Here is a 13,507-nt window from a genome sequence, read left to right as displayed (position 1 = left end):
GGAAATAACTACTCATTAGTGGTCATTCAGCTCTTTGGGATACTGACCTCTTGGTTCAGCTTTAGAGACCTAAGGACATCACAGACCCGTGATTCTGAGTGCTTGGTCTCAATATAGCTGCTAGATTACAGCCTCTGTTTATGGCTTGTGTATCATATTTGTGAACCACCTCTGCTTCTGTTTCTTATTCCAGATTACACCCTATCCCTTGTGGGTTTCTGCCTGTGGCCGTGTGCCATAGTTTCTGTGAGTCGTTATTCCCCTCTCAGTGTTTATTTTCAGGTTTGAGGTAGTGTGATCCATACAAATGTCCTTTCTCATTTAATTTTTGTTTGGTCCCTTTTTGATTCTCTTTCCCTTCTGGGGATGTCTGCAGAGGGGACCAGTGTGTTTTCTTTTGCAGTTTTTCCTTCTGAGACCATAAGGAAATCTGTCCTTTTCCTTATTTACCAGGAAGTAATTTAGGGCTATTGGGAAAAAAATTTTTTTTCAACCCCAAGATCACAGGAAATAATCATCTTTAAAGAATTTCCTGTGGTCACTGGCTAAAGCCTGGGATTTCTTTGGCTCTTCCCTAACCAGATTTGGTGCAACAAGGTTTCCATGTTAGATGGGAAACTCTCCAGGTGCATTGTGTGTCCGTCCCTCTGTAACTCAGAGTCCCAGGACTCTCCTTCTTGCCCTACAGCAGTTTTTCAACTTCATTGAGGCCACATATTTACTTATCATAGGACTGCTTCTTTGGTTCTATAGTTCCAGTTGCCTCTCTGGCTTCTACCCACTAACACCCAAGGTATTACCACCATAAATGCCTTCACACTTTGCCACATGTCCCCTGCCAGACTTAGAACCACTACCTTCCAAGTGGTCAGTAGCAAACTCAACACATGTTCTAACAAGCTCTAGTTAGATATTTTCAACGTGCTGTTCACTAATATTCTATTTCCTGCCAAGTCCCATGGTAATTGAGCTATGTGCACATTCTTATTTTGTTAGTTCTCAGACTTGAATGCTTTAGCTTTCCGCTTCCTAATGCTTATTGTACTTGAAGCTGCGACATGAATGCCTTCTCCCACTCTCACAGACTTGTCATTATTTTCTGATTATCCAGAATGGTTTCCCAATCACCTTCCAGTTTTCTTTACCTTAAAAGGGAAATAAAACCAAGAGCCCCAAGATAATCCCCCAACACAGGCTGTGAAGGCGGAGATTCGGTAGCAAAATAACATGTTTTCAGGGAGCAGGAGACATATGCATGGGCTCTGACCTCCCCTGTGCCCAAGCACCTCATTGTATTCCTAAAATAGCTGTCCCCTGTCCCTTCCTTTCCTCCCTCCCCACCTCCCTCCCCTCTTTCTTTTCTACATTATACTGTACAATTTATGAGTTATAGCTTAAATGTTAGTCTTTTGCTATTTTGGATAGGAAAGAAGTTTGATAAGAAAATAAAATGTTTGACAAATTAAAAAATATATATATATCCCTGGGAATACCCTTTCTCTGCCCCTTTCTCTCCATTTCGTACTCTCTTTGGGGAATGGGTTTCTAGATTTAACAGTATTCCCTTGGATGATTTGATTTTTTGTGATGTCTATGAGGTTTTTAAGAAACACTTTTTGCCCCCACTGTTTTGTACTTGCCTAGGGACCATCTATTCATTTCATGTTATTAATTTGCATCCATTAGAAAATATTACTTAGCCAGCATCCCCACCTGTGTTTATCTTGCAGCAGCTGAGATTTGTTAGCAGTAGTTCTAATGACTGTAAGGCGTCTTCCCTCAGTGCTTATTGCCCTCTCTGCTTTCCCCCGTTCACGTTTCCAAATGAAAATAGATGGCTCTGTAAGAAGAGCATTTTCCTCACATTGAATGTCTGTCTGCCTCCTTCCCTCAATATTTAATTGATCTGTCACTGTGTGTTGTTGAGTTAATAAAGCAGAGAAGCCCTCCATTTAAAACAATCAACAATTTTGTCTAGAAAGCGGCTCATATATGCTAAGAGTCTTCCACGTGCCTGGCATTTGATTCCTACCTTCTCCTTTAGGCTTCACAGTTTTGTGAAGTCACTATTCAACTTCTCCTTTCTGGGTGAAGATATTGAGATTCACAGCGCTCAAAAAGCATGCCCAAGCTCACACAATCAAGCTGAAGCTGCATCTGTTCCAGGTACCTTTGATCCACAAACCCTCATGCCTTGCCATGTGAACAGGGATTATCTAGAGAGACCATACCCATCCTGGTGTTTAAGCACTCAGGTTTTGGAGCCAATGTAAACTAGGTTTGAATCTTGGCTTGTCTGTCACTGCACCATTTATGTGATCAACTGGTTCCCTGTGCCGCAGAGCCAGGCCTAAGGGTGGGATCTGAGAAGAGAGTAGTAGGAGCAGTGGGAAGTGGATTGGATGGAAAGCTAGAGTCAATTAGGGGAGGGCTAAGAGGTATCACTGTTCCTTTGGGGCGAAGGCATTGCTGCAGGTGGACAGAGAGCTGGGTTAACATGGTCCATGCTGTGCAGGCAGACAGCTCAGAGGTCATAGCTCTGTGTTCCAGAAAACCCCAGGACTCAGGGTGGATACATCAGGGGAAAGAGAGAAGCCTCTAGAATATCTCAGTGGCATCACAAGGACACTGGTCGGAGCTGGGGTAGACAACAGGTGATGTTTAATAAGATCCTAAGACATGGAGCCTGGGAAGCAGGAAGCAAGACTTCCATTCAGTCTGATGGAGCACAGGGAGCAGCTCTCTTCCTCACACACCAATTCCTATCCTCTTGTCTGCACCGACCTGCATAGTCTATCACCTCTCCAGAACAGGTGTCATGAGGCCACTCCCAGGCATCCCATCCTGGGCATTTTCTCTTCTTGTGGGCTTTTCTTCCTGGTTACAGTGAGTAGGACGTTGATGATTCATTATCTCACATTATCAATTATGAAACAAAATGGGATTGGAAGGAAAGAATCTAGCTGATGTATGAACACAAGGCTGAATTCAAGAAAAAAAAATGCTGGCAGAATGGAATGAAGGATACTCAGAAAATAGTGTGGGAAATAGGAGGGGTCCAGATGACAAGAGTTCATTGGGGACATTCATTTGGGAATAAGAGCTGAATTTAAGGGGATGGTAAAGAAAGGAGGGATATGAGCAATGAAGTAACCTGCAGAGCTTTACTTCAGAGCAAGCAACTTGTCAGACTTTGAAAAATGATTGAGCATTATGGGATGCACCATCCAGGAGACTATGAGATCTGATGCCAGAGATTAAGAGTTAAGATCTCCAAATTTTGACATGACCTGCCTGCCTCCCTCCTCTCCTTTCTTCCTTCCCTCTTTTCCTTTTCCTTCCTTCCTTGTTTTGTACTTGGATTCCTGAAATGTTGGGGGAAAGACTGCAAAGATAATGTCCTGTCCCTTTTCTTGCTTTTTTTTTTTTAGTTGTAGTTGGACACAATACCTTTATTTCACTTATTTATTTTCATGTGGTGCTGAAGATCAAACCCAAGATCTTGCATGTGCAAGGTGAGCGCTCTACTGCTGAGCCACAACACCAACCCCAGCCCATTGCTGTATTTTTTTTTAATATTTATTTTTTAGTTTTAGGTGGTTACAACATTTTTATTTTTTATTTTTATGTGGTGCTGAGAATTGAATCCAGTAACTCATGCATGCCAGGCGAGCGTGCTACCACTTGAGCCACATCCTCAGCCCCCCACTGCTGTTTTTAATCTTCATATTTTTTAAGCTCTTGGGGGAGAGTTTCAGGGGTTACCTGGGCAGATTTTGGAACACTTAGATGCCTTGCAAAATCGCCTTACGCGTTCCTAAAGTCATAGTCATTTGTAAGTAGTTCTTATCACCCATAAAAGGTGGTGTTGATTGATGAAGCAGATATTTTATTTAAACCATCTCCCCAAGTCAGACTGATGGGTTGCTGTTGGAATCTGTGCTCGTTACTAATTTTCTTCATGAATCATTAAGGCTCTGTTAGTTTATTTTATCTCGGGAGGGAGTCCTAATGAAATTAGTTACTGAACAGGTCTTAACCTAGACATTCTTTTGCTGTTGCTGTGGAAACCAGCAACAAAAATTGTGGGCTAAGAAATAAAAATAATCATTGCTGAACATCAGTAAAATACAGGAGCAGTACGCTGCTTTTCTTATACGAGATTTTTTTTTTTTTTTAAATCATGATACCTGGAAGCAGGCTGAGGTTCATAAGGTTCTGAGCTCATCATATCACTGAAATCACGTGTAGTTTTTCTCAGAAACATTATGGAAAACAAATTACAAAGTCTTTACTATTAGAACAAAATATATTCTAGGCTTGTGTCATTATGTCAAAATGTATTCTACTGTCATGTAAAACTAAAAAGAACCAATTTTTTAAAAAAAGAACATTTCACCAGTGGTGGCATTCACAGGCTGACAATTGGACCCATGTCCCCAGCTAATCCCTTTGTTTAAATAGGAAGAAATAATGACTCTGGAGGAGAGAGGTATTGTCAGTTGAAATGTTCTCTTCTAGCCAAGAAAGGAGACAGGAACATAAGGTGGCCTTGCCCAGCTAGACAAGTGCTCTACCACTGAGCTCTATCTCCAGCCTATGAGTATTTTATTTCTTTTTTTTCCCTTGGAACAGGGGCCCTTAACTATCAAGCCACATTCCCAGCCCTTTTTAATATTTTATTTAGTAACAGGGTCATGCTGAGTTGTTTAGATCCTTGATAAGTTTTTGAGGCTAGCTTTGAACTTGTGATTTCCTGCCTCAGCCTCTTGAGCTACTGAAATTATAGTAGGCATGTACCACAGTGCCCAGCTCCCAGCTCCATGTAAATATATTTTTTAAATATTTATTTTTTAATTGTAGTTGGAAACAATACCTTTATTTTATTTATCCATTCATATGCGGTGCTGAGAATCGAACCCAGGGCCCCACACGGGCTAGGCAAGCGCTCTACAGCTGAGCCACAACCCCAGCCCCATATGTAAGTGTTTTGTTTGTTTGTTTGTTTGTTTTTTAAAGAGAGAGAGAGAGAGAGAGAGAGAGAGAGAATTTTTTAATATTTATTTTTTAGTTTTTGGCGGACATAACATCTTTATTTGTATGTGGTGCTGGGGATTGAACCCGGGCTGCACACATGCCAGGCAAGCGCGCTACAGCTTGAGCCACATCTCCAGCCCAATGTGAGTGTTTTTTAAAGTGCATTTTTTGTTGTTGTTTTTAGACATTGATGGACCTTTATTTTATTCATTTATTTGTATGTGGTGCTGAGAATCGAACCCAGGGCCTCATACATGCTAGGCAAAGGCTCTACCACTGAGCCACCACCCCAGCCCTAAAGTGCATTTGTGATGTTTTTTCAAAGGATGCAGCACTTTGGTTTAGGTGCCCTGTGTCACACTCTTGGCCATCAGAGTCTACAGGGTTGGGGAAAGGTAAGGTTGGGGCTAAAGAAGATCCTCAAGGGCATTTAATCCAGTCCTGTTACATTGCTGACAGAAGAAACAGAGGATCAGGGAAAGGGGTGTGCCAGCTACTTCTGGCTCAGGAATAACAGACTAGGATGATTTTTTTAAATGATTGCCAGTGGAGAGACCCAGGCCACCCTCCCAGTCTCTCTGCATGTGGATGTTCCCCAAGAACTTTAGCTGCATCTTTCTACTTTTAACAATCTTTTAAAATATTTTTTTAGATGTTGATGGACCTTTATTTGATTCATTTATTTATACATGGTGCTGAGAATCGAGCCCAGGGCCTCACACATGCTAGGCAAGTGCTCTTACTACTGAGCCACAACTCCAGCCCCTGAACAATTTTTATTTCATAAAATAATTCAGTCAGAGCAGCAGCTCTGCCCCGTAATGTCAAATCTGACCAATTAAAACATGCTTCATTAATTTTTAAATGATAGCCATTTTTATCCAAAAGAAGAAAAAAGAGTCATTTTATGCTTCCATGAAATCTAACTTTCAAGTAATTCATTTATGTCTATTTAAAAATTAGGTTGATTATTCCTCTGCCAGCCCTAAAGCTGCAAATCTTCTGGCTGTTTCCTGGTTTGATTCTTGCTGCCCTGTTTTGTGTGTGTATGTGTGTGTGTGTGTGTGTGTGTGTGTGTGTGTAAACCTGGTACATTACTGTGTTAGGTGTCTCTGATGGATAATAAGCTATTAATTTGCCAAAAAGTAATATCAGAGTATCATTAAATAGTACACATTTCAATAATTTGGTAAAGTCTGTTTTAGAGTTGTAAAAATTACCCTAATACAAAGGTGTCATCTTAGGAATAGAGTTTTCTGATTCTGGCCAACTTTTAAGCACTCATTCTCTGTGACAGCAGTTGAGAGGGGTAAAGCTTGACCTCATCACTTGGTAGGTTTAAATTATGGAGATACATGTTTTCCTTTTCTGCTCTTCTACAGAAAGACAGTCCCCTGCCCTAGGACAAACATGAGGAGCGCAGCCAAGCCCTGGAATCCTGTCATCAAACCCGGGAGTCATGGCCCTGAACGTGCACGGCCCCTTCCTACAGCTTCTTCTGGCATGAGGAGTTCTAAATCTTCAACCTCCTTGGCTTTTGAGTCCCGGCTCAGCAAGGTATAGACTAAGATGCCCAGGACGGGGCTGTGGTGATTCTTGATGCCCAGATTGGGAGAATTGAAGAGGGTAGTTGGCAAACCAGTGAGCTTTCAGGACTGGGAAACAGACTCCTAAGGAAGAGCCCCAGAGTACAGAGCACCCTAGAGCTGGGGTGGTATGGGGATGAGAAAGGAAATCTAAGAGATGTTTAACACAAAAATAGGGTCTTCTGCCCTGAATTATGTGGACTCTAGGCAGTTTTGCCCCATCATGTCCCTGGATGAGGTTCAAGATCACTCATAATCTTCCCAACCCGACAATCCAGTCATTCTCTATCCTCCTCTCTTCTCTCTGTATCTCTCTCTGTCTCTCTATCTCTTGGCCTATCAACACTGTTTATTATGTCCTCCCTCTGGTGATACATTCTTCTCTCATTTTTCTCCTTCCTCTTCATCCCCATTCATCTCTAATATTAGATGGGTCCACAGTACAGACTTTGCACCCACCTGTTTTTCAGCTACATTCATTCTCTACATCAGAGATTCTCCACACGCCACACCTGACACCTCCTTAGGTGTTCTGAGATGAAATTCATAGACAGTTTCACCTACCTGCCAGCAGACGTTTGCAAAATCAATATAGTATCCAGACTCTAGTATAAAAGGAAAAGTATTCAATGACTTGTATTTCCATCTGCAAATGCCTGAGCATGACTGTGCAAAAGAACCAAGCTGCTCCTGAGAGCTCATGGATGTGAAAGTGATGATGTAGTCTGACTCAGGCTTGTGTCGATGACAGATGATTGTTTTGAAACAGTGAATGCTCTTGGTGAAATTCTGAGCCAAACATAGTGCGGTCTTCTTTTGTTTTATTATGATGGTTGTATTCTTAGAAAGTTCAGTGTGTCACTGGGTGTGGTGGCACACTCCTGTAATCCCAGTGACTCAGAGGCTGAGGCGGGAGGATCTCAAGTTCAAGACCAGCCTAGTGAGACCCTGTCTCAACCTAAAAATAAGTAACAAGGGCTGGGAATGTAACTCAGTGGCAGAGCACCCCTAGGTTCAACCCCAAGTGCTACAAAAAGGAAAAAAAAAAAAAGAAAGTTCAGCATGTCTTAAGGATTGTGCAACAAGTACATTGCCTTTATGTATAAAATGAAGGTAGATGTTAAGACTGAATGATAAGAAAAAGGTATTCCACCTATTCTGTGGATGTCACAGAATCTGTGAAAATTGCATGAGTGGTAAGGAAATAAATTTTGCCAACTTGTCACATGCATTGTAGGACATCTAGATTTCCCATCCTGTCACCCATTATCAGTAGCATGTCCATCATGGTGACATGCAAAAATGTACCTCATATTTCCAACATTTCCCAGGACAGCATTATCCCTATGGAGAACTATTTTTCTAGGTGACAGTGAGTGTTATTTTGGCTTTTAACACTGTATGTGGATGACATCCAAATTTCCATCTCCAGCCAGGACCCCTACTATAGCCTCTGTGACATTGCCTCTTGGAAATCTAAATGTTGCCTCTGGGATAACATGTCCAAAATTGCATCTTTTTTTTTTTTTTTGAGCGGGGGGGTTACCAGGGATTGAACTCAGGGGCACTCGACCACTGAGCCACATCTCCAGTCCTATTTTGTATTTTATTTAGAGACAGGGTCTCACCGAGTTGCTTAGTACCTCACTTTTGCTGAGGCTGGCTTTGAACTCATGATCCTCTTACCTCTGCCTCCTGAGCCGCTGGGATTATAGGCGTAGGCCACCATGCTAGGCTCAAAATTGAATCTTGATTCCTTTTATTTCATCTCCCCCATCCCTCAAATCTCCTTCAAATCTTCCCTTTTGAGTTAACAGCAATACCATCCTTTTGATTGCTCACACACATGATCTTCTCTAGTGTCCCATGATGGATCAGTGAAATGCCATCACTTCTGCTTAAAAATACATGTCAGCTGCGACCTCTTTACACCAACTGTGACCTGCCATCCATCTACCTTTTCTTGTCCTGGCTTTCCTAAACTCTGCTTTCCTCTCTATGCTCTATTTTCTGTTTTCGGCAGAAGTCAGAGTGGTCCTTTTAGCACAAAAGTCACGTCATGACATGTCACTTCTCTGCTTAAAACTCTCTAGGGCTCTCTCCATTCACTCAGAGTCACTGAGGTGTTCTCAAAGACCTGACCCCATTTCTTCTCAAACACTGTCATTTTCTTCCATAGCTTTGACCACAATTTCCTAGTGACTATGACAACTGTCCCTTGGACATGCCAGCCATACTCTTGCAGCAGCATGTTTGTGTTGACGATTGCCTCTACCAGGAAGGTGCATTATCAGAGGTGTCATCCCTGACCACTGTATTCAAAGTGCCCTTTAGCTTCCATCCACCCTCCTTATCCTGCCTTATTTTCCCTCTTGGCTCTTATACCATTGCACATATTTGCTTATTTAATGTTTGTCTCCCTGTGACTGAACCCCGGGATGGCAGGAATTGTCTGCTGTTTTGTTGTTTGCAACTCTCTGACCCTAGTGCTAAGAACACCTAGTGGCTGGGGCTGGGGTTGTGGCTCAGTGGTAGAGCCCACCATGCATGAAGCACTGGGTTCAATCTTTAGCACCAATAAAAATAAAAAATACAGATATAGTGTCCACCTAAAACTAATTAACTAAATAAATAAATAACATTTAAAAAAGAGAGAAAAGTTACCAGCTACCTGGTGGGCCCAGAGTATTTGATGAATACTCATGTCCCCCTGTTCTTCTGGGAGCAGAAGCCTGGTGGAATAGAGGAGTTTGGCGTTGGTCAGAGCAGCCTGATGTGGAAACTTGGTTCTCCCACATTCCAGCTGTGAGATCTCAGAGAAACCGTGGAACCATCCTAAGCTCCTGCTTTCTTGACTTTGAGAGGAAGGTAATACCTTAGTTGCCATGAGGAGTAAATTTACTTAAAGTGTTTGTCATATAATTTTCTTATTCTATTATCGAGGACTCAACCTCATTTCCATTTATTTTGTTTTTATTATCTTTCACCTAATATCACATTTTAGATTTTTAAATGAATGCATATATTCTATCAATAATAGATCATTAGAACTACTTCTGGAATACATTGAAATATTTTTTATAAAAAGCATGAAAAAAATAATAAATCCTGATATGCAGGAGTGTTTCATCAGGATAGCGAGATGTTGGCCACTTCTGACATCAGGAGGTTCGTGTTTTGGAAACTTGTTCCACAGGGAAAATGTCAGAGGAAAGCACAGTTCATATTAGAGGATTTCTATTCTCCATATTCCTGGGATCTCATGTTCTGATTCTAGAGAATGACAAGGCTTGAAGGAAGGAGTAGCAGAAGGAATTGGACCATGCCGACTCCTTTATCCCGTTTTGCTCTGACAATCTCCTTTCCCCTTACATTGGTGGGTAGATGATGAAAACTAAAAATCTAGAGAAGATAAGAGAAAATGAGGAAATGGTGAGGTCAGAAAATAAGTAGATTTCCTTCCCCTAAAAGTTTACTGCAAAAACTTACAAGCAGATAGAGATATGGAATCATACAGAAAACACTCACGTACCACTGCCTGGACTCCATGGTGGACATCATACTTATTCCATTTGCTTTACAGTAAATGGATACATATGGTTTTAACGGATCAAAATAGGAAAAGTGAAAGAAGTCCACCAAAAATACTCAACTTCAATACCGGCTGAGCTGTGGGAGCAGTGGCAGAACAAAGCATGGACAACAAGATCAGCAAGATGGGGAATGGTGGTGTATATCATTCTCACTGTACTCAAGCACCTAGAGTACTCTGATTCACCCCATCCTGGCCATTTAGAAGACCCAGGTCTATGTACCAGGGCTCTCTGGGTTGCATACTATGAAACAGTGGCTTGAGCTTGCTCCAGCTGAGAGAAATCTAGTCATCCTTGCTACTCCTAGGGGATTTGTTCCAGAACTCCCCACAGACAACAACATCCAAGAATGATCAAGTGCCCTAGTATGTTATGGTGTGTAGAATTTGCATATAACCTATTCATATCTTCCTATAAACTCTAACTCATCTCTAGATTATTTGTAACACCTAATACAATATAAATGTTATGAAAATAGATGTTATACTATACTGTTTAGAGAATAATGACAAGGAAAAGTCTGTGCATGTTCAGTATAGATGCTTTTTTTTTTTTTTTTATGGTGCTGTGTTTTGAACCCAGGGCCTTATGCATGCAAGGAAAGCCCTCTACCAACTGAGCTTTATCCACAAACTCAGAATATTTTTTATTGGAGGTTGGCTGTATCTGAGGATATGAACCTGTGGATCTGGAGGGCCTAAGGTTTCCACGTCACTGTGGGGACAAGGGTGTAAGGCTGGACCAAGCGCAGGCCACTCTCTCTGTTGCATGTCTCTACTTAACTCTGCTCCTTTATTTCTATGATGCCCACTGACACCCAGCATCCTCTCACATGGGGATGAAGCATGGTGGTCAGCATGCTGTGACTCCTACATCTCTTAGAAGCCTTGGCCACTTTTTTGCTCATTCCTACTTGTTTAAAACAACAATAAAAAAGTCAAACAAGAAGCAAAGACCTGTTCAGTTTCTTTTTGGTTTTTGGTTTTTGGTTTTGTTTTTGGCCAGGTGTGGTCCAGCATTGACCTTGTGCAGCCTGCTGGGGTCAAGGGATCAGGGCTTGGTGTTGGAGCAGCCTCAGTCCTCCCAGAGAATTCAGCTGTGGTTAGGAAAGCAGTTTTATAGTGTGGTTGTGTTGTATGAGGCTTCTGTAATCATTCTTACAAAATGCTGTAAATATGGTAGCCATTAACCACCTGGAGCAAATTGGAGCCCTTGAAATGTGGCTAGTCAAAATTGGGATGTGCCCTATATGTAAAAATACACACCAGATTTGAAGAGTTAATGCTAAAAAATGAAGAATGTCTCGCTAATATTCATCCATGTACCATATAACAACATTTCAATCAATGACACACACGTATACTGGTGATGCCATCAGATTACAATGGAGCTGAAGAATTCCTTTGGCTTAGTGATGTCATAGGACAATGCATTATTCATGTGTTAATATGTTTGTGTGACTGTGATGCCAGTTGCATAAAAGAATAGCATGTACAATTATGTACAGTACGTAAAAATGAATAATGATATAAGAAACTATGTTACTGGGCTGGGGATGTGGCTCAAGCAGTAGTGCACTCGCCTGGCTTGCGTGAAGCACTGGGTTCAATCCTCAGCACCACATAAAAATAAAATAAAGATGTTGTGTCCACCAAAAAACTAAAAAAATAAATATTAAAAAATTCTCTCTCTTTAAAAAATAAAAAGAAAGAAACTATATTACTGGTTTATAAACTTACTATACTGTACTTTTCATCATTATTTTGGAGGGTACTTCTATTTATAAAGAAAAAATTTGCCATAAAACTGCTATGTGATCTAGCAGCAGCTTCGTGATTACCGTGCCTCTTGATTGCATCAACTTCTCTTGTGCTTGATTTAATCTCATGTTGTTTTGCTCAGCACAGTGAAGGATATGAAATTAATAAAGCCCCAGAAACAGTAGGGCCTGGGAGAAGGGAGGGAGAGACAGAAACTTTGAAGGTGGAAGTCCCTGTGAAATGGGATCCCTTCCCTAATCAAATCCCTTCCCAGTGATAGCAAACTGCCCATCAGTCTTACCTCCGTGACAAGATGAAGACCTCTGGAGGTCAGGATGGGCACTGGACTCTAAACTTTGAACCCTCCTCCTACAGGGTTCCTCAACACTGCCTAGTACAAACCATGCCCAGTAAAAACAAGATCCAGATGTTTGCAACCTTTTGCCCACAAGCTGTTAAAGTCTTCAAGGGTTAAGTCTCCCCAACATAACCTATATTAACCCAGATTTCTCCTGTAACCATGGCCATTTTCTGACCAGAAAATGCACCCACCTGATGCACAACTTTGATGCTGAATAAAGGCTTTGCTGATCCATGAAGTCTGTACTCAGCTCAGTCATTTTGTGCTAACTCTGCCCTAGGAGTAATAGGCTAATATATATATATATATATCTCCTATAGCCTGGGTGTATAATAGGCAACACCAACTGGGTTTATAGAAGCATACTTTATGATGTTCTCACAATGACAAAATTGCCTAACAACTCATTTTCAGAATATAGCCTATCATTGACACAGGACTCTATTTTACTTTGATTGCATGTTGATGATATTTTGCTTATATTTGGGTAAAGAAAATATATTATTAAAATTCTTTTATCTGTTTCAGTTTACTTCTTTTTTTTCCTTAACCAGGGATTGAACTCATGGGCACTCAACCACTGAGCCACATCCCCACCCCTTCTTGTATTTTATTTAGAGACAAGGTCTCACTGAGTTACTTAGTGCCTTGCTACTAATACTTTAGTTTTCTTCTTCTTTTTCTCCTCCTCCTCCTCCTCCTCCTCCTCCTCCCCCTCCTCCTCCTCACGGGGGAGTGCTTAACCACTGAGTCACATCCCCAGAGAAAGTCTAGCTGAGTTGCTAAATGCCTTGCTAAGTTGCTGAAACTGGTTTTGAACTTGTGATTCTCCTACCCCAGCCTCCCAAGCTGCTAGAATTACAGGTGTGCGCCACTGCACCTGGCTTCGGTTTACTTCTTAATGTGGCCACCACACAATATAAAACTATGCCTCATATTTCCGTGGACAGTGCTGCACTAAAACTTTGGTTCTCTGGGCTGGGGTTGTGGCTCGGCGATAGAGTGCTCACTTAGCACGTGCGAGGCCCTGGGTTCCATCCTCAGCACCACATAAAAATAAATAAATAAAACAAAGGTATTGTGTCTAACTACAACTGAAAAATAAATATTAAAAAAAAAAAAAACTTTGGTTCTCAAAGTGTGGTCTCTGGATCAGAAGATCAGCATTTC

At 41.4% G+C, this 13,507-nt stretch overlaps 1 protein-coding gene across 7 annotated transcripts in view; it reads left to right on the top strand.

Moving 5' to 3' along the window:
- Specc1 (sperm antigen with calponin homology and coiled-coil domains 1) overlaps window positions 1-13,507 on the top strand; it is a 272,253-nt gene that overhangs the window by 53,512 nt on the left and 205,234 nt on the right. For 4 of the 7 annotated variants that reach the window (XM_078042956.1, XM_021720554.3, XM_013365467.4 and 1 more), the window contains exon 2: window positions 6,420-6,594. The exons of 1 other annotated variant lie outside the window; for it this stretch is intronic. In XM_078042956.1, coding sequence (XP_077899082.1) covers window positions 6,448-6,594 — 147 coding nt within the window. In that variant the 5' untranslated portion in view covers window positions 6,420-6,447. Of the gene's footprint in view, window positions 1-2,147; window positions 2,167-6,419; window positions 6,595-9,351; window positions 9,492-13,507 lie in introns of those variants that run through there. 2 more of the 7 variants (XM_078042955.1, XM_078042957.1) reach the window with 2 other exon arrangements.

This window comes from Ictidomys tridecemlineatus, chromosome 3 (assembly GCF_052094955.1).
Source record: "Ictidomys tridecemlineatus isolate mIctTri1 chromosome 3, mIctTri1.hap1, whole genome shotgun sequence".
Taxonomy (NCBI): Eukaryota; Metazoa; Chordata; class Mammalia; order Rodentia; family Sciuridae; genus Ictidomys; species Ictidomys tridecemlineatus.
Note: the sequence above shows the minus strand (reverse complement) of the source record. Positions and strands in the feature narration are given on the sequence as shown.